Source organism: Streptopelia decaocto (genome assembly GCF_964273445.1).
Source record: "Streptopelia decaocto genome assembly, chromosome: 6".
Taxonomy (NCBI): Eukaryota; Metazoa; Chordata; class Aves; order Columbiformes; family Columbidae; genus Streptopelia; species Streptopelia decaocto.
In genome coordinates this window covers 10,573,614-10,588,884 of record NC_138660.1, presented here as the reverse complement: position 1 = coordinate 10,588,884, position 15,271 = coordinate 10,573,614, and the positions used below count along the sequence as shown (strand labels likewise).

The following is a 15,271-nucleotide window of genomic DNA, read 5'->3' as shown; positions in this document are numbered from 1 at the left end:
CCTTTAGGCTGCTAGGCTCAGATCAGCTGTCACATATTCAGGCTGAGTAATGTAATCTAGGCTACTTCATTTCATCACACAGGTCCTCCCTAAGCCTTCCCTTGCTCTGAACTTCTGCAGGAGCTGCAGGGGGATCCCTGCACTGCTGCTGTACACAGACATGGAGAGGAAAACCTCTGCTCTGTCTGTCCCCAGCAGGCATGGTCATAGCTGAGATTTTCCCCCTGGCAGCTGAGCCTGGGTAGAGCAACCAGCCCATATCCTCTGAGGAATCTGGCAAAAGGAACGTGGAGTTTTAGCAGCAGAGACCTTCAGTTTGGAAATAAGCAGGAGAGCAAAGACCTTTTGTGCTTGGAGGCTTGCTTCCTATTAAATGTCTTTGCACAGGACATATTTGGGGAGTTATTACAGGTAATTGCAAATATTGGATGGAGTCACCTAGGTGAGCAGTGTCTGGGATGCAGTGATCTGTACTTAAACACACTGCAGCAGTCAGCTAATTGTGGCTGTGTAGCCCTGGGATCCAGAATCAGCCAGCTAAGCATGGAGCTCTTCCAGCTCACTGAGTAGAAAGAGGTCGCTGGGCTGTGCCAAAAGTTCACATGTGAACAAAATCCTCCCCAGGGAGCAGCACACACATGTATGTGTGCAGCCACCGCTGCTGCTCCAGCTAAGGAGATGCCAAAGTTGCTCTGTTAGCGGCAAAATATTCTGGACAACAACATATCCTGTCCCCCGAAGTCAGGGTTCTCTGGGGCAAAAATGTGAAGTCTGGTAACAGCAGATGTTCCCAGTATCTTGCTGAGCAAACTGACACCTCCCGAGTGCAGGTAGGAGTGGGAAGGAAGAGGAGGAGGGATGGTTACTCAGCGTGTCTCCTGGGCTGCATCAGGATCGGTGTGTCACACACCGGCACGTACCACGCCACCGCACGCCTCGGCCTGTGGGATGACAATGATTCCTGGCAGGGGTTCAGAAGAAAAAAAGCCCTCAGTAAGGTGCACAAGGCTACCACTTTCTTTTTGTCTGAGGCTTTGAATGACAAATATTTTCAAAAGAGCAACCGAACAACTGCTCCAAGCCTGACACTCAAGGCAGAGCTTTATTTAGCTTTATTTACAATGGCAGGTGAACGCAGGACATCCGCCTGGCAAGCAGTCACCACACACTGTCCCCTTTGCCAGTCACCTGCCAGATAGATCATTTCTACAACACACCCTTCAGTCCATCCTTTTTTACCTCTCATTGCACATTTCCTGGCTCAAGGCCATAGGGGAAGTATTTGTAACCATTCTCAATTAGCTATTTATTTTTAAATTGTCCATTTGTATCCCTTTTATGTCCTAGCTACTCTGGTGACATTAGTGAGCAATTGCACTGTCTCTGTTTTATGTCTACATGCTGACATAAGTTATGCTGTGTGATCGGTTAATGTGCTGGAACTGCAAGACAATCTCTGCCTTTCTGCCTGCTTCCATTTGGGAGCAATGCAAATCGTAATAGGAGCTCTCAGAGTTAAATACAGTTTGATAAATAATAATAGAAAAGTAACATTAGATTATTACTCTACATACTTCTTTGAAGGCAATTGCATCTGCTAGTTCACAATGTAGTTTTTCTCCCCAGTGCCAGAGAACATTTTGACAGGCTGAATTACCATTTCATTTCCAACTAGAAAAACACTGACAAGCTTTAAAGGATGATTTTGAAGAGAAACCAGAAACATCTAAACATGTAAATTACAGTTGTATGAAGAAACCTCAGCAGGTCTTAGGTATGGAAGACTATTGACTGCAGTATCATCTAAGCAAGATTTTTGCTATAAAACCCAACACCATATGTGTTTTTCCTGACTATGACTCATCATCTAAATACAAATTCAATCCCAGTTTCAGGGAGTTTATGATTAAAACTATTTTCTTGTTTCTGTTGTGTTTATGTATGATTTATGATTTTACATCAGTCTTAACTCTATTTCTTTGTCCCTATTAGTGAACATAAGTTTTATGGTTGGTCTGGCACAGTGCTTTTTTCCTAGGTTGAGTGAAACTTGGTGGTTTCAGCTTAAATGAGTGGTGGGTTTGCTAGAGCCCAAAGTGACGTTGATATTGCTCACCTGCCATTTTGCAGAGAGTAGAAGAGGAACTTCTTCCACATGTACTACTATGTCCATGTTATGGTGGTGCCAGGGCTCAGAGGTGTGCGGTTCACATGCTTCGGGTGCTGCCTGGACGATTCAAAAGAACCATAACAGAAAACGCAGGAGTTTTTGACCAGCCTCAGGTCTGTAAGTACATTTTAAACCCACAAAGTTTGAGTGTGTTTGAAATGTACTCAAATATTTCCTCCTTCACCACTGTGTCCTCATGACCCATTGAATCATCAAAGGCTTGGAGATGAAAGAAGGACTTATGGTTAGAAAATGCAAAGGACTCTACTGAAGGGGGAATGGTTTGTTGTATCTTTTTTTTTTTTTAATCCCAGAACAAATAGCTTTGGTGGATAATTTTCTGTGAGGGTTTTCACCATAATGAGTAACTGGGCTTACAAAAAGCTGTTTTATAAATAAAGTAAATAAGCTCCCAATCAAAAAACCCACAGAAATCAATTGCAAAATCCCCATAGTGTTTCATGAGCTTTGAGTCACACTCAGGGTAGAAAATTACCCAAACCACTAGCCTGTAGGGGATCAGAAAAGAATGCGGTCCTTTCAGATAATTTTAGTGACGACTTTCTTCAGGCTCTTTTCTACATATGGTAACGTAAGACTTGTTACCATATCCAACTGAAGGAATGACACCTCATATATCTAAACATCTTCTAGTGGCCTAAGATGGCATTGGCAGGTCAAATTCACCTATGGTATAATTCAACTGAGCCAATGAAGCTATACGAAAGGAGGATTTACTGAGCTGGCACAAATATCTACTTTCTGTATTTACTGTAAGAAGTTTTTACCTTTTTAGAAATGTCTGTAATTTATTTTGGAGATGAATATGTTTCCACCAGGTCAGAGTGAATCCAATGAAAAAGGACACCTGACAACCCTTAAGCCTTTTTCTCCCGTGAGATGGGTATGGAGGTGGAACTACCCACTCTGTAGAGGGTTCTTTTATTAAATATGAACTTCACATAAGAATATATTATTTTCAACCTCAGAAATATTTACCAAAAAATCAGGGATCATGATCTACTGGACAAAAGGAAAACAGTCACAGCCCTAAAAGCCGGAGAAGACCGGGCCATACTCCTCGGGCTGGCCATGATGGTGTGCTCTATCATGATGTACTTCCTCCTGGGAATCACCCTGCTGCGGTCTTACATGCAAAGGTAATTTCATCATGGTTACCCTCATCTCTCACTTTCTGCTCCAGCTGACTTCCCATGACTACTTCTTTTAACTGTTTTCATTAAAGGTTTATTTTTTTCCCTGTGGTCAACATAGCTCTGATTCTGCATTTCCTTACCCTGGTATAAATTAGGCATAGCTACAGTGAAAGGGAGTTGAGTAATAGGCACATTAGTGAGGGAAGAATTAGGTCCCTGTTTGAGGAAATCTTGATCCATAGGCTTTAGACTTGCCACAGTTTAACACCCATATGATATCCGTATCAGTTGGTCAGCAGTCCATTGAACCCTGCAAACCTCTCAGGGGCTGTTGCTGCAAAGCCCAAACTTGGGAGAGAACAGCAAAAATATTTAGCAGCCTCAAGAAACAACACACTTTCAAATGAAAAATAGATAATTAATTTTGGAAAGAAATGAAGCTGCTTTGTAGCATGTAGCTTTCCATGTAGGTTATTACTTTCATTTTAACAAGTGAAATTCTCCTGAAATACAGTCATTTGCTGGAAGTGAAAGATCATCTTTCATCATTACTACATGGATCTTAATGCTTCTGAGGCTTTCTCTGGCTTCCTTCTCTGCCATGGAGCAGAAAGTTTGGCCTGTGATTCATTAGCAGCATTTGAAATTAGTTTTAAAGCATGAGCCCTATTTAAAATCCAGACCAGACCGTAATAAGACTGTCAACAATGTTTTTTCTGCCTCAATCAGTGGAGTTAGGAGAATGAAAAATGTGTAATCGGGAATCAAAACATTAGTTTGTCATGTCCAAAACTGCCCTGAGGCAATGTCCTATACCTGGCACAATTTGGCTTATCCAGCCCTGACTTCTAATTTAGACACATACAATAAGTGCCTAAAGTACACTGATTCAAATATCCTCAATTATATGGGCATGCCTGCAGGAAAATATTCCCTCTTGACCCTACAATGATAAGGAAAAAGTAGTGATGGATGAGGATAAACTGCACTGATTCACAGCATCTTATTTGTGTGATAAAGGTATTTTTCCCTTTTTAAATCCAGGCAAAGTTTAGCTTTTGAAAACAGAGATCAAGCCCTGTAAAGTGTCCAAGAACATTTACTTTTCTCAATTACTCTCCTAGACCTTTTGGCAATATCAGAGTCAGTTGCAGAGGCTGCTAAATTCAAAATTGCTCATGTATTATAGAAAGAGATGATTTATATTATAAACGATGTGAAAAATTGCCAGAAGATGTCAAAGCACCTATCAAATATTCCATCTTCACAAATCCACTGTAGGCAGGTGTTACTTTATTACCCCCATGCATGAATAAAACAGCAGTCAGAAAGGTGAAAGTGAGGAAAAGACAACCCAGGAGCCTTTGCTGTCACTTCTCTTTGCACAGCCAGATCTTCTTAGGGGTTATGCTGCTTTACAGACAGCAACACTCCTTCCTTAAAATACTGCCTGAGAGGGGGAAAAGAAATCCTTTCACTTGATTTCCCCCTAGAAATCATAGCATAACTTAATATAAATGTAAAATGGAACATGCAAGTGTAATTACTGCCGAAGTGAAATACCAAGAGAATTAGTTGGAGATCTTTGGTATCACCTTGTAAAGCCCTTTGCAGGTTTGGGAAGGGGCAGGCAGACCCTCAGCCTGCTCATGGCGAGGGGCAGGCACTGAGCACGAGCTGAGGGGACGAACTGAGGTAACAGGGAGCCCTGGGGTGAAACCTGTCCTCAAGCCTGTGAGGGGTCTTGCACAGAGCCCTTGCTGTGTCCTTCCCACTGCTCTCATCCCTAAGGAAAATACAGCTGTAAATTTTTAAATACATGCAAGAAATCCAAGTGAAAATTGCCAGGGCACCCCCAGGCTTCATCTTCCCAGTTTTAGCCTCTGGTGAGCTAGAGATAAGTCAAAAGCCATCAGAGCAATTACATCAGCTGGCTTAACTCGTAGAAAAATCAAGCAAGCTGCCACTGGAAAAACCCTTCCTGCAGGTGGAGTAGCGTGCAATACTACTTCTGTGCTAGTGTGTATGACAGACATACCATGGTAATGAAAAGTTGCCCTCCCAATCTCTGCTCCATCAACTCTTGGACCAAGGTATCATGCCACAAAGCACCACATGTGTTGTGCTCTCTCCAGGAGAAGGCTGCTTGGTTTTCTTCTCTGATATCTCTGCTGCTTCCCTTTGGTGTCAAATATATCTTCTCCAGACTAAAAGTTCCCTTTCCCTTTTCATTTATACATAGACATAAATTAATCAGGCTTTTTTTGTGCCAAAAGCACAAGCTTTGTGTCCTGCAGAATAACACTGTCTGCAACATGTGACATGAGAAAGTCCAGCCTTTGCTCAAGTCCCTGCAACATGTAGCATTTCCTACATGATGCCCCCAGATGGAAAGCCTGAGTTGTGTTTAGTGCTTATTGTCCATTCTCGCCATGCTCTAACGTCTCTTTTTTCCCTATTTAGTGTCTGGACAGAAGAGGCTCAGTGCTCGCTTCTCAATGCATCCATCACAGAAACTTTCAACTGCTCGTTTAGCTGCGGTCCAGACTGCTGGAAAATCTCTCAGTACCCCTGCCTCCAGGTGTACGTTAATCTCACCTCTTCTGGCCAGAAGCTTCTGCTCTACCACACCGAGGAAACAATGAAAATTAATTCTGAGGTAGGAGCATGGAATAAAATTTCTTCCTAAATGGGTTTCTGGAGGGCTCACTTTGTTATACTCATTTCTCACTTTAAAGCAATATAAGGTTTCCAGCTACTGCTTTTCCCTGGTAAATACAGAGCAGAGAAAGCAGAAAACAGTGCACAAATTGAGCTCACATCTCTGGAGGGGGCAGTTTCCCTTCTGTCCCATGCAGGGAGTGCAGCTCATCCCACACGGGTTGGTGGCCCCAGGGGATGAAGTCTCCCTCGTCCCTTACCAGTGCAAGCAGTGCTTTGCAGGCACAGGCTAGCACTGAGCACTTGTCACATTGATATTCTCATGGAGCTGTGGACAAGTCACTTCCCACCCAGGTCTGGCTCTGCATGATCACAAACACCCCTCGCCATGTGCACAGCATATCTGCGGCAGTGAGAATAGAAATGGCCTTATTACTGCAGGGCCAGGCAAGGCAGCAGGGACAGACGAGAGACCTGTGTCTAACAGCAGATGAGTCTCTGTCTCAGTCTCTGGTGACGAACTTCTGCCCCCAGAGCATCTCTGCTGAGGTCAGCTGCCCTGCTGGGGCCACGGCACAGCACTTACCCCTGTGGATGGTCTAAAGATGCTGAAAGTTTGCTGAGCAGGGACTGCCAAAATAAAAGCAGCAGCACAAAAATAAGAGGCCTGGCTTTTAGGCACACATAAGATAAGGAGTCAGCCAATCTTTCTTGTGCAACATCCCTGATTCCAGACATTGAACCAAAAAGATCATTTTTAACAAGCCTGCAGAATAATTCCTGTCTCTGCTTCAGCAAGTACAAAATCCAGCATAACTCCATCCAGGTGGGCTGGAGACAGCTCCTGTCTGGCAGCTATAATGAACACAGCGGATGCACAGAAGGCACCTCCTCGCCAGCCCGCAGCCACAGCTGTGCAGCTGACACAGCGCTGTGCATCACAGCCTGCCGTGCCACCGCCTCTCACAGGTGGCTGTTCGCTCCCTCCGTGTAGTGAGGCAGGATCGGACTAAGAAATATCCCTCTCCCCACCATTCCTTCCTTGTATGTGCAGCACCTGGGCACCTAAGACTGCAAGCTGCAGTGAGCTGGGACACAGCTAAGTCATCAGACTTGCAAGTGCCAGATTTGCATTAACTACTTAGTTATCCAAGGTCACCGAACCCCAAACTACAGGCACTTGGCAAAGCACAACCCATAACAGCAGAGCCCCAGTTCAGGCTGCTGACAACATAACCTATTGTGTTTCTATTTATGGCAGCAATTCAGTATACCAAATTACTTCTGCATATTAAGATGAAGCGATATTAAAATTAGTCAAAGCACGGCATGGTTGCACCGGGCCAGTTATTCTGCTGGATAATTAGCTCCTGTGGCTGAGAGACAAAGTCCTCTGGATCTGAAGTGTGAGATGAAGAAGAGTGTCCCCATCTTCCCCTCCAGTTTGGCATTTGTGTTCATGAAGCCTGTGGTAGGACAGACCCCACTTTCTGCTGGGGCAGAAGCAAAATCCAGTGACGCTCATACCACAGTTTGATTAAAACACATCAGATCTGTCTCTATGCCCCACTGGATTCAAATAAATCAAGAGATTCCACATAAATCTCCACATTCCGTTATTGATGATTTTTACTTGCTGAAATGAACTTTGACATTCTCCCAGATGCCACGTCCTCTTAATTTGATGTAGGCACAGTTAATACTTCTCCAGCACAAGGTTGTTTTACAGGTTAAGCTCTGCTCTCGGGAAGATTCCTAGGTTTTCCTGACATGCTGCTGGCTATGTGACTTGAATCCAAACACAGTTTTGAATGGAAATTTGCAATGTCTATAAAACACCTCACTTCTTGTGCCTGTCTGGGATCAGCAGAGACTGTGAGCTCAGATCAGCACAACCCATCTCAGCTCCCTCCCACTCAGCTGGAGAGCAGCCCTGTGCAGCAGGATGAGCAGCCCTGAGCATGGCTGGTTTTGTGATGCTCCAGCTGGGTGCTGGCTGTCTCTCTCCATTCACCTACTCAGGTCTGCATTTCCTGTCTTTCTCCTTGATAAATAAATGAAAAAAATGTATATTAAAAAAGAAAAAAAAAAAAAAAAAAAAGGCCATCCCTGGCTCATTGAGCCCTGACATTACTGGGGACAGCGCAGAGTGCAGCGCTTACCCTCCAAGGCCAACAGCAGTGACCTTCAAAAGGTCAGCATTCCCCCCCCAACCTCCCTGCCTCACTGAGCACCACTGCAAATGTAGAGCAGCATCTACAGCCCATCTCTCTCCTCTCCCCACCAGGAAGCACAGACACAGCAAAATGCACTTTAATTTTAAATAATGATTAATCTCAGAGACTTGCTGTCTAACCTGGTTATCGTCCCACAAGGTGTGGTAAGGAGTAGTTGCAATTTATATCAAGATCTACAGCATGCTGCTGCCAGTCTCTGGCGGGAATCAGTGGGAAGGTAATGGATATCAGTCGAGCTGCTCAAGTCTTTCCCAAAAAAGTGCACGAGATTTTTCACGGCTTTTCATTGCTCTCACTGTGCACGCTTTATCTCTAACCCTTAAGAAAAGACCAGTCCCTCATCACTACTACAACCATAGCACCTTAAATGCTTTCACAGGTACAATTTCCTTCCTCAGCTGTCAAAAGGCTGTAGCAGCCTCTGGGAGAGGTGATGGCCCTTGCACTTGGACCGCGGGGCCAGGCTGTCACCCTGAGGAAGGACTGTGGTGGTAAAAGCAATTCTACAGGCCCCACTTCGATCTCATACTATATCATTTTGATTCTTTTTGTGTCATCAGAGCTGCTGCTGATTTATACCCATGGTCCATAAGTGAGATAACAAGCAGGCTTTAATAACCAGAATCACCGTTATGCCAGCTATAACTGCCTGGGACTCAGAAATGATGGGGGATCTCATGGTTTCCCGTTGAAGGTTCAAGTATTTATAACCTAGGGAGGAGCTTACCTGGTGTGGGGGGAGCAGCGCTGGTTGTTTGCAGTTCCCAGCAGATCCATTTCTGGTCTGGGGCTGGAGAAATCAGTCTGCAAGAATCAGCATTGGGCCAATGCAGACACAAAGCTCCTCCTTCAGCCCCTGCTTCAAACCTGTTGCACTTTCCAAAAGAGATGTAAATTGACATCCTGACCATTTTCTCACAAAGATTGCCACAGCACATCTTGTTAAAGTTTCCAGGCTCATCATGACAAGGACACACCCCAGCCACAGAGATAGCACTAGAACCAGGCATTTCACTGCCCATCCTGAACTGCGGGCTTTTCTGGCAATAGCATTTTTGGTGTAACGTCATTGATCTAAACACAATGGCCCCCAGCTTGCCCAGGAGTGTTGTATGATCTCCATCCTTGGAGATACTCATAACTTGACTGGACAAGTGCCTGAGCAACTCTGCACTGAGTGGGGCATTGGACTGGGCACATCTAGAAGTAGTTTATATGGGCTACCTATCCACTCCTTTACATTAGAAAAGTAGAGCCGGAAATGTAATAACAAGTTCTCTTTGTAACTGTCTAGTGTGCCTTTCTGGTGATCAACTTGCAAGAAATAGAAGAACCATATTTCTCACACTGTATCACATAATCCTTACTTGAGACAGAGAGCCAGATATTGTTTAGTCTCAGATTTGCAGATTTCCAAGTGTTTGACAATGCAGAGGGGTAACAAAACAGTGTAGATTTAGTAGTCTGCATTCACAGATACAGTATAAGAATTATGGACATAAAATTCCCTGTCAGGCATTGGAGAAAACTAAATGAAGATTAAAAAAAAAAATATCAAAACCTCACATAATCTATATCCACCTACTTTCTCAGCAATGACCTGTGCAACACAGCAGACATCAGTACAGCAGTGCCAGCCCTGTGCTGTCCCAGGGATCTCACTGGGGAAGCCAAGTCATGGAAGGAGGCCAGGAGCACCCCACAACCACAACTCAATGCACATAGCAATTTTGTGCAACAAGGAGCTTCTCAAACTGAGGCCAAGATACCTCCAGGAACTCAGGAAAACTGGAATGATGTAGACAGCACATGGAATAAAGAGCACCCATATCTTGGAGAGCACATGGGAGACCACAGCCTTGAGAGAGAGATGGTTTCAGCACAAGGAGCTTAGCTGAGATGCAAAGCAACTCAACCTGCCTTGCACAACTGCATTTCACAGCTTCATGCTACCAGACCCTCTTGGCATGGGATGCCTAACCAGCCTGATGTGGTTGGTGGCTCTGTGCCATCAGGTGTAGGAGGCAACAGCTCAAGTTCTGCTTCAGCACCAGGTCTCCTTTGAAAATGCTTGGAAAATATTCAAATTTGCAGGAAGTCAGGCCTTCCCCCGCTGCACTTTTGGGACATTTCCACTGACTTTGAGTCTAGGAATCTGTCATCATTTGGGCTTTTATGTGCCTGCTGTTTCCTATCAAAGGGGCAGGGCTGGACTCTGGCAAGAATGGCCAAGTCCTCATCCTCTCTCCTTGCTCAGGGGTAGTAACAGCTGGAAGTTCAAGAAACAAAAACGCATAGAACCAAACTTGCAAGAAAAAATAAGATTCCAAACTCGAAATACTGCTGTTACAACAGTGATAGCACGTAACTTAGTAAAAACAAATGAGATACGCTTCACTGAGAAATTTCCCCTACTTACTAGATTATGACCTATTAAAGAGTCATAAGAGCTGGAAGAGAGCTTGTGGCTTTGGACATTTTAGACAAAGCTGGGCAGAGCGCAGCAGAATATCCTGGAGGGAGCAGACCTGCATCAGCAGGAAGATGGATGAGATATTACTGCCCTGATATTTTCCATCTCTAATTTCTAGAGCTCTATGAAATATTCATAATGGCAGTGCTATCACACTCTACCCTTGATGCCCCAATCTGCTAACAGCAGACCATCATTCTGCTGCACTTCATATTCTGTGCTAATATACTTGCCAATCAATCAATCAAATCCCGTTACGAGGTTAATCCTTTGATCATTATTAGGACTAGAGATTTATCACAGTACATTACAAAAAGTCACAACGTGGTCATGAAAAAGAACCAAAGGACATTTATAAAGTATATATATTAAAATAGTAATAATCAAAAGCCATGGGTTGCATTATTTTAACCAAACCATCTTTTTTCCTGTGCAAAACTCACTTTCATTAAACCATCTGAGACCACTTTAGATGCCTGTCCAGGACACACAGGTTCAGCAGCACAGGCAGGAGCATAGAGGGGACCCACGATCGCCTCATAACTACCAGGGAACAATAACTTTCTGGGTCTCCCCAAGCACATCCAACGAGAAGTTAAGCAGCAGATTTCCCCCCCACCCTGAAGCAGTTCTTGCCTGGTTATGACATTTGATCAAAATCCTGTGCAGGTGCAGAAAACCTTCAGGTGCAGAGGGGTGTAAGTGTCTAGAAGCAAGGAGGGAGTGAGGTGCCCCAGGCTGCTCCCATCAACCCTCTTCCAGAACCAGCAGCAACAAAAAATTTACGTGTTTCTACTCCAGGTCAAAATCCAGATGCTGCTTCAGTCCTTGTATGTCTGCCCACCACATCACCAGACTACGTTAGTTCCTTGCTAAACAAGGATCAGCATAGCCCAGACATACCACCCTACGTGTCCCATGGAATATCCTCAATGTCTAGACTCCATAAGCTAGTTTTTCAATTAACTTCTCTTTAGCATTCTTTGGGAATGCTAGGATGAAACTGTGTTAGATAGAGCCACCCTCAAACCTTTTTTTTTTTTTTCATAACTAAGACTAAAATTGAAGCAGCATCTACAGAGAGAAGGAATAGTTGGACTTACACTGGGGTCAAGAGCAAAAGCAAGACTAAAAGCCATCCTGGTAGCCAGGCTGATCTTCAGTTAGAGGTTGGATGAAAGCCTTCTGGGTTATGAGGAAGAAAACTGTTTTCTCCTAGGTTATATCTGCCCCTAATCAAGGAATTAGGCCCACAGAAAAATTTGTATGAAGGCCTCTTGTCAGCCTTTTTCTCTGTGAATGAACTCCTGTGCCCCCTGCAATCACTTTGATCTGATCCAAGTGAGATCTGAACTACCAGATTTGTTTACAGAGTCAATTACTCATCTAACTATGAGCATATGCATGCCACTTAAGATGAAGAGGTACTTCATCAGCTCCATTTTTGCATGTGTAAATTAGCAATAGTAATACATTCACCTATCACACAAGGCCACTGTACAATTAAAGCATTAATGTTTGTACAGCACTTGGAGGTTCTCCAATAGGAAATTCTGTAGATATGCAAAATATTGAGTTTTGTCTGTGATAAATTTATTATTAGCATAATAGTATTCCCCTCTTATTATAAAAAGCATAATCATCTGGAGATTTTCCTGCTTGCCACCTGAAAACAGACATTGTATCTGGTTTGGAGATGCATTTTTCTCCCTCTAATTTGTTCACAGTGTTCATACATACCCAAGTGCAGCAAGAATTATGAGGAATCCATGTCACTGGTGAACATGGTTATGGAAAACTTCAGAAAGTACCAACGCTTCTCCTGCTTCTACGACCCTGAAGGCGCTCAGAAGAATGTGATATTAACCAAACTGTACAGCTCCAACGTGCTGTTTCACTCTCTCTTCTGGCCCACTTGCATGATGATCGGGGGGGTCGCCATTGTCGCCATGGTAAAGCTGACTCAATACCTTTCCCTCCTCTGTGAAAGAATCCAAAGGATCAACAGATAAAAACAAAAACTTCACTGAGATCTAATTACAACTAAAATACTGTTTTCTCATTCTTCACCAAAGAACCTTAAGTTTGTAATGTGCAAGTCTGTTATAAGTTCCTTACTATATTCTTATAAGTAGAGCAATAATGCAAAAGCTGTTCTATATGCAAACATGATGTTATTATTATGCAGACAACTGAAAAAAATACTGTTTTGTGTTGACTGTCTATACAATCTTGTTTTATGCTGAGACTAGTACTTTTTTCTTTTCTACAGCCAGAATAGGGCTCAGTGTGACCATCTGCCAAGCTTAGTCAAATGACATTTTCAATGTAAAGGATTCTGGGGAAATTAACCACTGGACAAAAGGCAGCCAACAACTTGTGCATCACTGAGGTCTAAGATTTGGCTCAGTCCATTCTATTGAATTGTGGCTTTTTTTAATGCAGGGAAAAAAAGCAGAGAGTTGGCAGAGGGTTTTGTTTTTTTTTGGTAAAATGGCATAAAAGGGACATCTTTTGAGGTGAGGATGAGCACACAGTATTTTCAGCCTAAGTAAGACTCAGTGATGCTTTGTGTTAGCTCCACCCAGCTCAGAAGTAAATTTTACCCTATGGTGTTTAAGGTCTTTTACAAAACAGTTTGGAGTTTTATTTAGTGCTATAATTTCCTTTTGTCTTACCATCATCTTCAACACTTGTAGAAGCTGTAGCCAAAAAAAAAAACAAAAATCACCTTGTTCCATTTTCTACCCCAGTCTGAACCCTATTGATGGAAATGGGACCAGAACACCTTATGTAAAGGTTTTACTCATTTGTCTTGTATTTGCTACCATATCACTGTAAAGAAAAAAAAAACACAATCAGCTATTTTTTCATTTTTTACTTCCAACTATTTTGGATTTTTTTACTTGATATATATACAGATATATATATATATATATATAAAGAAAAAGCTATATTATACCTAGTTGTGTATTGGAACTTCATTATGGGGTTTTTTTTTTGTTTTTACCAGCTGGAAAGTGAACAGTATAAGTCACATATTTATAACCTTCAGCCTTGGATAATATCATAACATGGAGGAGCAGCACTGCAGGATCTTATTCAATATTCATGATGTTGTTTCAGTCAAAGGTTCCTGTTGCTGTGATATCAGAATTGACAGAAATCTCATTCAGTTCTATAGTTCTATTAACAAAATTGTTAGATAATAATTGTAATACATCTGGAAATCCATCCTTAATTCAATATGCAGTGCTGGCTGACATGAATTTTGATTTAGAAGGCCCAGGTATAATGATTTATTGGAAACACTGAAACTCTGACTAAAATGTTGTCCTATCTGTCAAATATTTACCACGGGGTTCTTGCAAGCATAATTTCATGCACACTATAGTCACGATTTCTGCATAATTTACTTTTATTCTGCAGCAGAAAGCATTCTCTTATGTTTTAAAGACACCCCTCATAGTTTCTCACTTTGCAACTCAGCCTGAAGGACAAAGGCAAAGCAGCTCCTGTGAGCACCCTGTGAACTCACTATCCAATAGCCCAAAGAAACCACTACAGGCCTATTCAAACCCAGAATTTAACACTCCTCCCCCTTCAAAAAGGCTGCAAAGCAAGTATTCTGCCTAATTCATCTCTCTATATATATTTTTCTGCAATGTAGCATTAAAAATTTCAAGATGTTACAAAACTTTACAAGTCATGCAAGTATAATGTGAGCTGTAAAAAAAATGAGTTCTCAGCAGTGAAAATGAACCTGCAATCTTGTAATCAGTAGTATAATTTTCCTTAGGTAAATAAATGTCTGGAGGGTGGGAGTATAATCAGGGCTTCAAAAATATATAATAAAAATATTAAATTAAATCTTTCAGATTTCAGTATCTTCTGCCTTCAGATCTGGCTTGTTTCATTAGACTTTTCTTTGTAGCTTCTACTTCCCATAAACAAGGAGTGCTGATGCAATAGGGAATTCAGATATTTATTTGCAAAAATACAGTTTTGATCAATCTGCGGGATTTGCAGAAACCATCATCAGTGGATCTGGGCAGCCTCAGCATCAATGGGACTGGAGTCAAAGTGGTGGACTGACAGCAGTCTTCATTCAACCATCATCTGCCAACAGAAAGCATGACATTCCATGTGCCAGCATGGACAGGGGACACCCCAGCTCTCTGCTGCATGGGCATGGGTACCACCATGCAGGGACATGGGGATTCCTCATCTGGTGCCCACAATATGACAGACTCCAGGTTGCAGATGCTCTTCATTCCTACAAAACCTTATTCTGCAGGTTTTACCAAGAAGGAAGGTGTCTAAGTGAGGGCCCCAGAGGCACACAGCCATCTCCAGACAGTCCCAGGTGGCTCCCAAGGTGCATCTCCATCCTTAACAAAGTTGTTTTCTCTTCAAGCAGAGAGGTTTGATCCATGGCCAGTGTTGCCATCCTCATGGATGTCCTTCATCCATCTCCCCATCATCAGCTTGGTCACTGATGCCAAAGGAAGGACTATGCTGCCAACTGTGACTGACAAATCAGAAATGGTGCACAGCCTCACTAACATAGAGC

At 42.9% G+C, this 15,271-nt stretch overlaps 1 protein-coding gene across 6 annotated transcripts in view; it reads left to right on the top strand.

Moving 5' to 3' along the window:
• Positions 1-14,529, top strand: part of LOC309441047 (calcium-activated potassium channel subunit beta-2) — a 143,564-nt gene extending 129,035 nt beyond the window's left edge. For 4 of the 6 annotated variants that reach the window (XM_082055437.1, XM_082055435.1, XM_082055436.1 and 1 more), the window contains 3 exons: positions 3,160-3,330; positions 5,791-5,986; positions 12,426-14,529. In XM_082055437.1, the coding sequence (XP_081911563.1) occupies positions 3,160-3,330; positions 5,791-5,986; positions 12,426-12,710 (652 nt within the window). In that variant the 3' untranslated portion in view covers positions 12,711-14,529. The remainder of the gene's footprint in view (positions 1-3,159; positions 3,331-5,790; positions 5,987-12,425) is intronic. The other 2 variants (XM_082055438.1, XM_082055434.1) reach the window with 1 other exon arrangement.
• Positions 14,530-15,271: the final 742 nt, after the last annotated feature.